General features: G+C 46.1%; 1 protein-coding gene across 1 annotated transcript in view; it reads left to right on the top strand.

Annotated features, from left to right (window-relative positions):
- Positions 1–14,978, top strand: part of LOC310662668 (uncharacterized protein) — a 49,514-nt gene that overhangs the window by 16,310 nt on the left and 18,226 nt on the right. Inside the window, exons 6-10 of the mRNA XM_083409613.1 lie at positions 3,506–3,596; positions 4,931–5,129; positions 6,894–6,991; positions 12,111–12,241; positions 13,145–13,320. Of these exons, the coding sequence (XP_083265739.1) occupies positions 3,506–3,596; positions 4,931–5,129; positions 6,894–6,991; positions 12,111–12,241; positions 13,145–13,320 (695 nt within the window). The remainder of the gene's footprint in view (positions 1–3,505; positions 3,597–4,930; positions 5,130–6,893; positions 6,992–12,110; positions 12,242–13,144; positions 13,321–14,978) is intronic.

Genomic DNA, 14,978 nt, shown 5'->3' with positions numbered 1-14,978 from the left:
TGCTGCTATGGTCTAAACCACTGAGCCTCTTGGGTTTGCCACTTGGAAGGTTGGTGGTTTGAATCCCTGCAACAGAGTGAGCTCCCGTTGCTCTGTCCCAGCTCCTGCCTACTTAACAGTTCAAAAGCATGCCAGTGCAAGTGAATAAATAGGTACTGTTGTGACGGGAAGGTAAATGGCATTTCCATGCGCTCTGGTTTCCATCACGCTGTTCCATTGTGCCAGAAGCGGTTTAGTCCTGCTGGCTACATGACCCGGAAAGCTGTCTGTGGACAAACACCGGCTCCCTCAGCCTGAAAGCAAGATGAGTGCCGCAACCCCATAGTCACCTTTGACTGGTCTTAACTGTCCAGGGGTCCTTCACCATTATCTTACCTTTACTGTTTGCTTGGATCCTGGCACCTTTGGTGCCTTCTTAGTCTTAATCACCTTTTGGCTGGGGATGAGAGACTTTCTTCTGTTCCTTTCCTTTATTGTTATTCTGGTTCAAGGGCTTCAGCCTCCTCATGTGGTTTTACCCGACTGGAGTGTCCTTACTGTACTATGATAATGCCTGCTCTTTTCATGGATGGAGGATGGAGAGATATGGGTATTTTTTAAATGGGGGGTGGGGGCTGCTTCTAGAAACCTTTGACCTTTGCCTGGCTGGAATGCAGCCTCTTGTGCAAAGGTAAGAGTCCCACGAGATATTCCGAGATGAGGGCTTTTGTCCTTTGAAGAGTTGTGCAGTAAACAAGAAGCCTTGGAGGTGAAGCTGTTCCTGGCACATCTGATACAGGGATGGGAAAAATGTCACCCCATGCCATGTCTGTTTGAGATGAAGGGCTTAAGTCACAGGAGTCCTATGAGAGAGAGAGAGAGAGAGAGAGAGAGAGAGAGAGAGAGAGAGAGGAAATAACCATTGAGCCGAACCTGGCCCTGCATCATGATGTTGCTAAATCATGTTTTGGCACCTGGGACTTCTAAATGCATTTTTTTTTTTTTTGATCAAGCACATTTCACAATAAAGTGTTTCAAAGTATGCCAGAAAATATTTCCAATTAATACAGTCATACTTCATGTTATGTTTGCTTCATGACATGTTTCTTCAGGTTGCGTCCTGCAGCGACTTGGGAGTACCAGAAAGGGTTACTTCCAGGTTTCGCCACTCGTGCATGTGCAGACGCGCAAAATGATGTCACGTGCATGCACAGAAGTGGTGAATCGCAACCTGCATGTGTGCAGATGCACCGCTGCGGATTGCGTTCTATTAATGTTGCGAATGGGCCTCTGGAACGGACCCCGTTCGCAACCAGAGGTACCACTGTATATGAATATAGCAACAGGAAAACGCCAGCCAATTCAATATGGATGGATCAAGGGTGGGGGGAGATAATGCAAGACAACCGCAAAGTTAGCGAACTCTTTTCTCTATTACATTATATCATGTCTTGTAAATGCTGCCATCATAATTCCCTCTATTGCTGATGTTCAGGCTGCCAGTGCCATTGGTTATGTTGCTAAAATGTCACCCCCCACATAGAAGAGGGAAGATGTCACTATCTTGAGGAAATGGAGCGCAGTGACTGGAATCCTGAACAGGGAGCAACCCGTGCTGCAACATTTTGTTGCGGATCCTACTTGTCTACACAGTCGTGCCTTGGTTTTCAAACAGTTTAGTTCTCGAACATTTTGGCTCCCAAACAACGCAAACCCAGAAGTGACTGTTCTGGTTTGCGAACTATTTCTGGAAGGATGGGGCTTCCACAGCTTCTGATTGGAGCTTCCTGCAGCCAATCGCAAGTCGCGCCTTGGTTTCCATTCCGGAACGGATTCTGTTCAACTTCCAAAGTACGGCTGTAGTAATAGTAAACTCAATTTTCTAAGTGTGGTTCCTTCTGAAGCCAAAGTGGCAGTACTCACACAAACAAGGAAGATGTATCAGCAGGTACCCAGGAACTCCAAGGTTTGTAGAAGTACGAAAAAAGAGAGAAACATTTTTTTGGGGGAAAGAGTCTAATGAGGGCTCTGCATTCACTTCGGGCCGAGAATTATGACAGGTTGTTTTTGAGAGTGGAGTGGGGAGAATCGTAAACCAGCAGGGAGATGGAATGGAATGAAATGCCCTGAAAAAGGGCATGGCTGGCTGGAATCCTAAACTTCATGTTGCAACATTTTGCTGGAGCACCTGCTTAGATAAACTAACATCAAAGAGCAGGTTCCAAAGTACAGGGCAACGGAATAAAAAATCTGCCGACACCCACAAGCGTTACATAACTGTGTAAAGTTAATCCGTTCAGTCCTGAACTTTGAACTATTTTCAATTGAAGACCTTAGTGATTTATTACCTCGATTGAAAAGCAAATAAATGTGCATAAGGTGACTTAGTTTAATAATCACCCCTCCCAAGAGGAACTCTGGGAACTGTAGTTCTATGAGTGGTGGCATGTGACTAGGTTCCTCTTAACAAATAATCCCCAGCACTCTCACCAAACTACAATTCCCAGAATTCCTGGGGGGGGGAGCCATGATAGCTAAAGTGACGTAGGCTTGTAGAAAGTTCCAAGAGCTTTCCCAGGTGGCATCTTGAGGGATGTTTTTCAGAGAAGGACAGAAAACGCAGCTTTACCCAACACCGGCCAGAGATGTTGAGCGCACCTTTGCCCAGTTTAGCAGAACCAGTTACTCTCCCTCTGGCCTCTTGGTTTCAGAGAATAATGCCAACATACCATATTTTTCTGTGTATAACATGCCCTGTGTATAAGACACTATTTTGGGGGGCTCAAAATTAAGAAAATGGGGGAGATGGTCCAGAGTTGCGGAGCTTTTTTGGGGGGTGGGGAATGCAGTAAATCACTAACCCAGAAAATTGCTCGCATCGCAGAAGCCTGCAAGCATCTGCCCGTTCACAAACAGCAGCCGGCATTCGAACATCCAATTGCCACTGACAAGCTGCAGCTCGTGGCTGCAACCAATCACTCATCCCCCCTATGCACTAACCGTTTATAAGACGCACCCCGTTTTTACACCTTATTTTACAGAAGAAAAGGTCGTTGTATACATGGAAAAGTACGGTGTTTCACATCTGGCAACCAATATGCCCTTTTGGTTTCAGAAAGTTCATGGGTAGACGAGTCTAAAAAGCGCAGGACACAAACTAAGCTCTCCTACCACACTCTTTGGGGGAAGTTGGTGTTGCTGGTTGAAGGAGCTTGAGGTGGCTCTGTCCAGATCTGTGCAACCCTCGCTTTCCAGGGCAGTGCTGAGGAGAGCAGCGGTGCCAAGGAAGAGAAGCCACAGTCCAGGTGCCAAGGACCTGACTCTGGCCTGTTGGCCACTGGTTATCTTTGCTTGAGGTCAATGATCCTAGCTGTGGTTCCAGGGCGTTGGACTCAATTACCCTTTGGGTCCCTTCCTGTAGTTCTATGGTTTCATAAAATGCTTTATGATCCTGGTGTTATAACATGCTTGCCTTGAATTTATGCCTTATCATCTCATGTTTCCCTTTCTATCTGTTCCACTTCAGAAACTGGCAAAATTCGAACTGGTTCAATATAACGTTGACCAGGATGAGCCGGTGAGGGACGAGAAAGGATATTGCCTCCCAGTGGCCACAGGTAATAAAACAAGCGTACATTTACATCCACACCATAGGTTTAAAGCACTCTTATGCCACTTTAAAAGCCATGGCTTGCCCCCAAAGAATCGTGGGAACTGTGGTTTTGCAAGGGTGTTGAGAACTGTAGCTCTGTATGGGGTCTCCTAACATCTCTCAGCACTCTTGACTTCAGAATTTTGGTTTCTCACTTCAGCATGCGTGTGTGTTTGGGTCCAGCATCACATACAAGCACTAATTTTACATATGAATTGCCCAATCCACAAAACTCTTAGGCGCATTACAGGAAGATTTTTATTTTTTTTTAAGATTGTCTATAGAATTTCTGGAATGTCTTTTTCCCAAGAGAACTCAAGGTGAATTATAAATGATTAAATATAAAATACATGGGGATACTTTTGAAAGTGATCCAGAAAGTACAATTAATCCAGAATGCAGCAGCTACACTGGTGACAGGGAGTGGCTGCTGAGGCCATATAACACCGGTCCTGAAAGACCTACATTGGCTCCCAGGACGTTTCCGAACGCAATTCAAAGTGTTGGTGCTGACTTTTAATGCCCTAAACGGCTTCGGCCCAGTATACCTGAAGGAGTGTCTCCACCCTTAGCGCTCAGCCTGGACACTGAGGTCCTTCTTCAAGGGTCTTCTGGTGGTTCCCTCGCTGCGAGAAGTAAGGTTACAGGGAACCAGGCAGAGAGCCTTCTTGGTAGTGGCACCTGCCCTGTGGAATGCCCTCCCATCAGATGTCAAGGAAATAAACAACTATCTGACTTTTAGAAGAAATCTGAAGGCAGCCCTGTTTAGGGAAGTTTTTAATGTTTGATGTTTTATCGTGTTTTTAATATTCTGTTGGGAGCTGCCCAGAGTGGCTGGGGAAAACCAGCTAGATGGGTGGGGTATAAATTATATATAAATTAATAATAATATTCTGAACCAACTCAGAAACAAATGAAGATTTAAAGAGTTTTGTTCTTTTTAAGGAACTATCCAGTTTATTTTAAGACCAGTAATGTTCCAAAGGGGTAAAAGCACTTTTGTGTACGCACTATACTTTTAAAGAACATTCGAAATGCATTCTTTCCCTAAAAGAACTCTGGGTATTGTAGTTAGTTGGGGGATGCTGGGAATGGTAGCTCTGTGAGGGGTAAACTTCAAGGGGAAGGCATGCAAAGCTACCTTTTCCATTCAGCTCCTGTACTCTAAAAACATTGTCCTTTATGAGTGTAATTGTTTAGAGTAGTCTGGTCCAGTCAATTTCACCACTGTGTTGATTTGTTATGGGGCATGGGGAAATAGGGCAGAATTACCAAGGTTCTCCTTCCTTCCCTTCCAAGGTGAGACGGGTTTACTGGTGGCCAAGATCACTAGCCATACCCCGTTCTCTGGCTACGCAGGAGACCAACTGAAGTCAGAGAAGAAGATTCTCCGGGATGTTTTTACCAAAGGAGACTGCTACTTCAACAGTGGTGACCTCCTGATGCAAGACCATGATGGCTTTCTGTATTTTCAGGACCGGGTAGGAGACACTTTCCGGTGAGTCCCACCTCTCCAGGTGGGGTGGGATCTGCTGCCTTGGTCTCGTGGAGTGTGAGGTTGCAGTTTCAGATGATATATACCGTATTTTTCCGTATATAAGACACCCCCATGTATAAGATGCCTCCTTTTGGGGGAGGGACTCCAAATTAAGAAAAAACCCCTCAGCATTACCCATGTATGAGATGAGCCCCAATTTTAAACCTAATTTTTTGGTTAAAAAAACCTAGTCTTATACACGGAAAAATACAGTGTATCTGTTGTTGGCATTATGGCAGGTATAGCATATAACACAGTGCAAATCTATGCAAGGTATATTTAGAAGCAGGGGGAGTTCTGAAATGTCTCGGGGACAGGCCCCTGACAGAAGCCTGCATGAGATTTGCATTTGCTCATTTATATTCATAGATGCAAATTTCTGCTTGGCTGCCGTCTCACTGCCCCTTTGCTTTGCAATATACCCAGCAGCTCTCAAAGCAAATGGTTGAGGGGGAAACAACAGGAGATCTGGCTGTTGGTGCAAAAAGACCCACAATTTGATTCTCAGGGTTTGTCCTTGCCTCCGTTTGCCCCACTTCTGCCCCCTTCCACTCCTTATGGAAACTCGATCTTTAGCACCAAATGCAACTGGATTTTCCACGATTGCTGTTTCTTCCGATTTATCACTAAAGAGTAGGTTTTCCGGGGAAAATGACAGGGCAAAGGCAAAATCACTCAAACCCATGCCCAGAAAGCATGACACGTGGAAAACTGCTGAGCCCTGTGCTTTCAAGTGGAAGTGTGGACGAGCCCTTAGCAAACACCTCAGGAAGAAAGATGACAGAAACACATGTACTGTACATGTCCTTATTCTGTACAGAGATCATTCATACTGTGATGTCGAAAGGAGGCAGGAAAACAAGCAATGTGTCAGGAGGTTTCTGGTTCTGATCTGCAATGAACACTGTCAGATTGTTGCTGAGAGCCACACCTCATGTGAAAGCCCCACTGTTGATCCTGGGAGCCTCCTTAGTGGGGTAGGAGAGCTGAAAATAATGCCAATATATTTCACATCCGGCAACCAATGCACTCCTTTGGTTTCAGATAGTACATGGGTAGACAAATCTAAAATGCCTGGGACACAAATTTTCACAGCCCTCTAGTAACTATGGTGGCTTGGTTACCAGAAGTAATGTATTTAGCATTAGCAAAATACACACCAGTAGATTTAGTTTGGTCCAAATGAAGTATAAACGTCCAGAGTGAACATTAAATACATCAGTTCTGGTAAATGAGCCGCCGCAGCCACGAGAGGGCTGTGGAAATTTGGGTCCTGGATTTTTGACTCATCTGCCCATGTCATATCTGAAACCAAAGGGGCACATTGGTTGCTGGATGTGAATTCCCCACCCCACCCCAGCTCTCCTACCCCACTACCTGGTCCTATTCTTCCTCCTTCTCGCTGTTGCTGCTTGCTCTCTTGCTGACTCTGAGCTAGCAGAAGGTGTAGGAAGAAGCAGGGATGTGTGCCTGCCTTGGTTTATTCCACTGTTTTATTATGGGGCTTAAATGGACAGACATTGAGGGGTGAGGTGAGCACACAGGAGTGCGCCAACTCTGCCCCCACCTTCCTGCCACCCTCCACAGATTTAAAGATTATGGCACAATATTATACACAAAGCACTTTGAACACTCAAGAGCGGGAAAGAAATGCTGTGGTAGTTGCTCTTAACATAATAGACATGCTCTTCTCCCCTAATGGTAACTGTTCCCCTCTCTCTGCAGCTGGAAAGGGGAGAATGTGGCCACCACGGAGGTTGAGACAACCTTGGCAACGCTGGAGTCGGTTCAGGAAGCCAGTGTCTATGGTGTGCCGGTGCCAGGTGGGTCCTGAAGTGCCATTCTTAAATGCAACTTTGGGCAGCCAGAGTTAGCATCTGTGGCATCAGGAGATCGGCTCCACAGCAGCAGGCTAAGGGAAGAGGTATTGAGGATAGTCCATTGTACCCGCCATTTTTGGACACTGGCACCATTTCCAGTCATGGTTTGAAGTGCCTGTGAGTCCCACGGTCTATAGAGCACAAGGTGTCTAAACCAGAGGTGGGGAACCTATGCTGCCCCAAATGTCACTGGACTCCAGCTCCCATCTGCCTCGGAAGGTATGGCCGGCAGCTCGCCTCTGCTCCCCCTCCACTGAAAAAATGTCCTTCACCCACAATGCTTCCACACTGGGCATTCATTGTGGAATAGCCACACTTTGTTCACTCTCCTTATGATGGATCTGCAGAACGTGCTGAACAGAGATTTAGAATCACAGAGTTGGAAAGGACCCCAGCGGTCATCTAGTCCAAACCTCTGCAATGCATGAATCACAGTTAGATCCGTTAGGTCAACAGTGTTTATTTTGAAATGCTGCTTTATTTTTATATGCTGCTTCTCCACTGAAGAGATACAAGACAGTGAATGTAATATGCAACACTTTCACATCGATGGATTGCATCAGCTTGTAACACAAACAAAAAACCTGCCCTGGCCACAAATTATACCACTTCTTCTTCCTTTTCCTAATGGCCCTTCTCCCTTTCTATTAGTCCCACATTAATACCATCAGTGGCGCAAAGAGTGCAAGAGAAGCTGGAAGGCATGTGTCTGGTGACATGTGTGAAATGTGTTTTGCTAGCTAAGATATGTTTTGCTAGCTACAGTGGGAAGGAGAGCTGGAAAAAACACACATCTGGCAACTAATGGGCCCCTTTGGCTTCAGATAGCACATGGGTAGAGAAATCTACAAAGCCCGCGACACGAATTTTCACGGCCCTCTAGGGGCTATGATGGCTCATTTGCCAAAAGTAATGCATTTTGTGTTAACTCTGGAAGCGCAGACTCAATTCTGACCAAACTAAGCCTCCTAGGGCAAAATATAGATCAGAAGGCTTAGTCTGGTCAGAATTGAGTCTACTCTTCCAGAGTTAACACGAAATACCTCACTTCTGGTAAATGAGCCACCATAGCCACTAGAGGGCTGTGGAAATTTGTGTCCCGGGCTTTTTAGATTCATCTACCCCTGTACTTTCTGAAACCAAAGGGGTGCATTGGTTGCCAGATGTGAAATACGTTGGCACTATTTCCAGGTTTCCTACTCCACTACTTAGAAGGGCTCCCACAGAGCAAAGTCACAAACCATGACATTGCGCCACTGGCAGATATGCTAGCACAAATATTTGAGATCAAGATGCCAGTGAGGTTAATCTTTCTCTCTAGTCCACACACTGCCTTGTGCTACAGGCAGACATATTCAGATGTAACCCTTTTATCTATTCTGAGTTGTACTGTGGACAATGAAAATGTTTGCGGGAGCAAAAATCCATTCACCTCCCAGGGTGCAAGATGGACTGATCATTTTCCCTCTAATGTAGAGAATGTGGTTATTTGTGACATAGCTAAAAGCCAGAAAGACCAGAACCAACTTCTTTGCTATTTACAACATGTTCTCTACTTGGTTGCCAACAAGCAATTTTTAATGTCCCACCGGCAAGCCCAGGCCAGTGGCTATTTAGAAGCCTATTTAATTAATTATTTCATGGCATGTATATTGCGCTTTTTTAAAAAATCATTTCTAAGCGGTGTATGTAAAGATCAGCCACATAAAGTACAATGAAAAATTCATCATAAAACCGAACATGAATCCCAAGCATACGATAAAACCATAACTTCCAGCCTCCCTATAAATGCAATAAAAGAAAAGCAGCCTGGAAAGCAGGTGTCTAAGCTAGCTTCTGAAATAGCAGAAGGAGATGATAGTAATAATTTCACAACTACGAAATCTATATGCATAAGGGAGGGTGGGAATATGTGAAGAAGGAGAAAAACAATCTGAAAGAGAAAACTCACTTGGCAAGAAAAAGAATGAGCCATACTGGGTTCTCCGTATAGTCTAGGAGTAGGTCAAGGAAAAATTTTCACAGAATACAATTTCCCCAAAGCGACATTAACGTGTTTTATTATTTACTGCTGAAGGAGAGTCCATTTGCACATCAGGGTGCAGGGCAAATGTCTGCAACTGTTGCACGTCTAGAGCAGTTAGTTGTGACAAGTGAAACACCAGGACACAAGCACTTTTTTTAATGTGATAAGTTTTATATTGCAGTTTCCTGCAACAACATCCTCTTGTTTGTTCCCTGTCCAGCTTCCATTTTTCTTTCAAATCTCAGAAAATCTGACTTAAAAACAAATAAGAAAATTCCATAGAATAGCTGTGCAATTTTCCCCAGGTGTAGATGGCCTGTAATGCTGCTGTTCTAGCGGGTTATGGCTTGTATAGATTGTTGTAGCCATTTCCTGGCTTATGCCACTCTCCAGTGGGTGCCCAGTCCTAGAAGATAGCAAATAGCAAAGCACTCCCCAGCAGGGACAGGGTTGCAGATGGAGCACAGTGCAAACAAAGCAAGGTCAAGCATGGAGAGTAAGCCAAGGTCCAAGGTAGAAACCAGAAGCAACATCAGGCAACAATCCAAGGCTAATAGCGCAGGGAGTTCAGGCAAGGTGCAGGAACTAGAATCAGGAGCCGGAGACCTGTGCTGTTGCGTGGCGAGTTCCCGCCCCCCAAGTGGAAATAAGGACACACGACACAATTATTAAGGTTAATGGGCTAAAAAGGCCACAGCTTTATTGGTTACAGGTGATGAGCGGTATTGGCTTGGGCATTGGTCCTAACCGACTATATCCAACTTCAGCCCATCCGCTTGAAGTCTGGGAAGGGTTAACCACCAATAGAAGGAGTCCTGCTGATGCACATCAACTATTAACTCTCCTGGGGTCACCGATAGGGGGCATGCTTTGGGCCCTCACCTCCCCAGGCTTCGGACAGGGCCACGCCCCCCGGAATCCTTGACCGGACTACCCTTCAATATGCAGGGCAGGTGATTGCATTACCTCCCCTCTTCCATCTACAGAAATATTCCAATGCCTAACCACCAATACCTGGAAAGTTATGACAATTGTTACGAGGTAGGCGAAAACTAAGTGGCTGGTGCCAATTTGCCAAGTGGAAAAATTCCTACCAGGCCCCTCAATGGCGACCAACCAAGGTCCATAGCAAGGTCAAAGAACAAAACCTTATAGAGTGGGAGGGTAGGAAAACCAAACAGCGGATGAGCGGCAAAGAGGGAGATCCCTGGCCGCATCCTGCCTTTATAGGGCATGCCATGGCCCCTGAACCAGCCGATTGGCCTACCAGGGGGTGACGCGGCTGGCAATCCCCCCAATCGCGCGGGGGCTGGCCTCCACCCACCGCGTGCGTGGTGGGGCTGTGAAGTCCGCAACCTCCAAAGGGCAGAAGTGGCTTTTTCAGCAACTGAAAGGCTCGGGAGACTCTTTACTCATGAGCTGTGTGTTGACTCTGAGTCTGTAGCAGAGGTGCATTTAGGGGAGCGAGACTGGGCACTGAATCTAGAGGGTGCCCGTAGGGGGCACCACAACAACGACAAACAACAGAAGTGGAGAGGTGAAGGGGTGCCGAATTTTTATGTCACACACATGCTACGTCATTGCTCTTCAGCCACAGACCTGGATCTTTCACACGCACGCACACACACACACACACAAATTTTCTGTTTTACGATTTAAAATACTCATTTATACATCCTTGACATACCAATGACTTCCCTTCTTCTCTTTCCATGGTTCATTTTACATATCATAAATTCCTGCATATTTTACAGAAACTATACCATTCAGTATTCCATTAATACATGCATCATAACTTATTTACACTGTTGAATTTATCTTAATGCTGCCAGCGTTTTCAGCTGTACACAGTTATTTCCCATATATTCAGTAAAAGTTTTCCAGTCTTCTCTAAATGTATGTTCTTCTTGTTCTCTTCTTCTGTATGTCTGCAAGCTGCACATATTCTGTCAACTTAAGTTGCCACTCTTCTTTAGTTGGGACTTTGCTCATTTTCCATTTTTGGGCTAACAAAACATGGGCCGCAGTAGTGGCCTACATAAATAACCTTTTTTGACACCTGGGAATTTCAGTCTGAATTATCCCCAACAGAAATGACTCTGGAGTTGTTGTGTTTTTTTTTGGGGGGGGGAGTACTTTTAAACATATTTTTCAGTTTGTTATGGATCATTTCCCAATACACTTTTACTCTTTTACAAGTCCACCAAAAATGTTCCCTCAGACCCAGATCTTTCAATGCTGGTGTTCTTGAGGACTGGGGTGGTGGTGGCGGCGCCTACTCTTCCTTTGATACCACCAAGGGTTTTTCAGCAGGCCTTCCCTGAGGAGATCCCTCAAGGGGATCCTCAGTGCTAGTTCTAAGAGACCCTGCGTACTCCTCAAAGTCCTTGAAGTTCACCCTCTGAGGACTCTACATTTACCAGGTCAGGGCTAGGCATGGCAGTAGAACCATTTCCTTCTCTATTGTCTATTTCCTCTCTAGGAATTAATTCTACTGCTTTAATCCTGAGATGGCGAACCTGCAGCCCTCCAGATTCTATTGGACTCTAACCCATCAGCCCCAGTCAGCATGGCCAGTGATCAGGGATGACAGGAGCAGCAGCCCAACAACATATGGAGATTCACAGGGCCCCCTGCCCCTACTTTAGCCCTCTTCTTTAACACTGCCTTTGGATCCTTTCTTTTTCTCCCTCCGCACACAAAAATAATTGTGTGTGCGTGTGTGAAGTGCAGTGGGGGCAGGGAGAAGTAGTATTTCACCCTTTCTCACACAAATAACGGTCCCAGTGAAAACTGTCCCCCTCCAACATTTGGGGCAGAGGAAATGAAGGCTGCACACTTGGATACAGAGTGTTAGTTTTCTGGAAGCAGAGCTCTGCTTCCGCGTCCAGTTTAAGACAGAACAGCTGTGATGGGGATGCTGCCACATCTGGAAGCCCCCCTAGAAGAAGCCCCCATTGGGGTTGTCTTTTATCCTCGTTTGTGTGCAATGTGTGGCTCCACCCTTAAAACATTCCTCTTTTTGGTTTGTTCCAGGACACGAAGGAAAGATCGGGATGGCATCCATATGCCTGAAGGATGGGCTGCCCTTTGATGGGAAGGAGGTGTATGCCCATGCCAAGGACTGCTTGCCAAACTATGCTATACCTCGCTTCATTCGCATCCGGGTAAGGCGCTGCTCTGTTGCATCACTCTTTAGTCTGTATTATTAATGTTGTTAGCTGTCAGGAGTGAGCCTTCAGTAAATCACATGGAGTATGTGAAGTTAACACTTTGGTACAAAAAATAGGATCTGCGCAGGAGTGCTAGGCCTAATAAGCACACCAACTCTTCTTCAGTAGGTCTTGCCTCCATGAGGCAGTGGCGGAGAATGAAGGTCCCTGCCTTCCCACAGCTGTCTATGTCACCTCCTCTTCCAGCAAGCAATATGAGACTGCGCCTGCATGCCTGTCTCTGCTCCTCCCACTTCTTGCCTCTCCTGGTTCTGAGATACTAGTGAGGAAAGGAACGGGTCGCAGCAGGAGGGGGAGACACCTGTGCTTCTTCACCAGCCTGTCCCATCTCTGCTTCTTGGTCTCCCTCCTCTCCTGCTTCTGCTTCTGCCTCTGATTCCGGACTTCTCTCTGCCGCCACCTCTTCCTGCTCACTAAACCCTGTTACCTGTTAGCTCTCAAGAAGCGGGAGAGTTAGGAGGCAGCCAGAGTGTTGCTAGGCAATCAGCAGATAAGCAGAGGACTGAGAGTGTGTCGAGTGGAAGGGGGAAGGCCAGCCTCTCAGTCCCCGTTCTGGGAGAATGGATAAGGTCAGAGGACAACGGATGGGTAAGAGGGGAAGGGCTGGAATTTAACGTCCTTCCTGCTGTGAAAGGGGCGGAGATTCAGACTGACCAACTATTGTCAATGCGAGCAGGCGAGAAGCCGTGCTCTGGATGTGTTTTTTATAAATAAACGTAACATAAAACTGCCGGAGAGTCATTACTTCTTATCAGGGCTTGCTTGCCTGCCTGAGATGATTACAGGTGGGGTGTCATTCATGCTTCTGTACTCACCCCAGTGCCCTTTTTCACACAGGACATGCTGGAGACCACAGGGACTTTTAAGCAGCTCAAAAGTCAACTGGTGAAGGAAGGATTTGACCCTGTCACCATCAGGGACCCCCTCTTCTTCCTAGATGACTTGGAAAAAAGTTACGTGCCAATGACTCAGCAGATCTTCAGTGCCATTGCAGAGAAGAAACTGAAGCTGTGAACGCCTCTTTAGCTGTCCTTAGTAGCACAGGAAACCCAGGAACAACTAGAGCACTGAACACTTTGGCTTTTGTTTGGGAAGGGCATGCATGCATCTCCATGAATTCTTGAGAATCCTGCACAAGTTAGTTTGGAGGACCTTTTGTTTTGTTTTTTAAAGGAGTGCCTGGTTTTTCTTTTTCCCTGTAGACTTTGTCCTTCGGTGTTCACACAACACATTTGCTCTGCAATGTATATATTGCAAACTACATACATGAGGCTGTCACCGGGGTCCTCTGCTCCCTACCCACTGGAATGTTTTTTGCGTGTTATCACACATTTGCATGTAGCTGTGCACACATGTACAAATGTGGTCCATTTGCAGAGATCTTCCAGGCAATATGTTTGTGGAGCATTCATCCCACCCTATTTGTTTTCGCAAAGTTTGTGCAGACATTGCATCAAACAATTGCTATGCTGCAGTTTCCAGTGCATTTCCCTGTCACTTCCCTTACCAAAAGTTCGGGATTTGTGTTTGTTTGTTTGAAGCAGGCTTGCTGCACAAGATAATCAAATCTGCTTTAATTGCACAACCTCACTTTGCTGGTATAGGATGGAATCCCACCCACAAAATAGCTACAGTCTGGAATTGGCCACAATTGATGGCAACACATTTAAATGCTGACACTTAAATTCAGGTGAACCAGCCACAGAAAGCACAGTGTGGTCTTCATGCTTCTAGGCTGGAACCTCATGGAGGAAACATCACGTTGTCTTCTCATTAGTTTGTGTTCTCCTTTTGTATTTTTATGTTGTGAACCACCTTGTGAACTTCGAATGGATTTAATAAATAATATTAATGATACGACCAGATCGTTGCGCATCTGGAACAACAAAAGAACTAGGATCGGTGCTTCATTTCAGTAGGGTTCCAGACATTGCATGGTCTTGGAATGTGGTCCAAAAGTGATGGTTTTCCAGAGATGCTGGGAAAGGCCACTGTCATCTCAGAGCATTCTTCTGAGTCAGTGCACAGAGGATTTCAGCCACACCCAGTCATCGGTAGATAGAGCAAGATAGATATAGGATGGGTGTAAAAACGTAGGCTGGAGGGCTTTAGGAAGATAGGGCAGGGGGATGAAGGAATATACTGAAAGGGGGACTGGATGGTTTTTTTTCAGGGGGTGTACATGTGACAGGAGCTGTAGCTGGGGCTGCTGCACTGAGCTGGAGCTTGCAAGGAGCATATCAGAAGCTGCTTTATACCAAATCAGACAACTGGTCCATCTAGCTCAGTATTGCCTACCATACACTGACTGCAGGAGCTGTCCAGGGTTTCGGGCAGGGGTCTCTCACAGCCCTATATCTGGAGATTCTGGGGATTAAACCTGAGGCCTTCGGTATGTAAGGCTCTGCCACTGCACTACAGCCGTTGACCTAGCCATAACCAGATGTAAAGGTAAAGGGACCCCTGATCATTGGGTCCAGTTGTGGCAGACTCGGGTTGCGGCACTCATCTCACTTTATTGGCCGAGGGAGCCGGCATACAGCTTCCAGGTTATGTGGCCAGCATGACTAAGCCGCTTCTGGAGAACCAGAGCAGCGCACAGAAACACCGTTTACCTTCCCGCTGGAGCGGTACCTGTTTATCTACTTGCACTTTGACGTGCTTTCGAACT

Source organism: Podarcis tiliguerta (genome assembly GCF_965153285.1).
Source record: "Podarcis tiliguerta genome assembly, chromosome: 13".
NCBI classification, from domain to species: Eukaryota; Metazoa; Chordata; class Lepidosauria; order Squamata; family Lacertidae; genus Podarcis; species Podarcis tiliguerta.
Note: the sequence above shows the minus strand (reverse complement) of the source record. Positions and strands in the feature narration are given on the sequence as shown.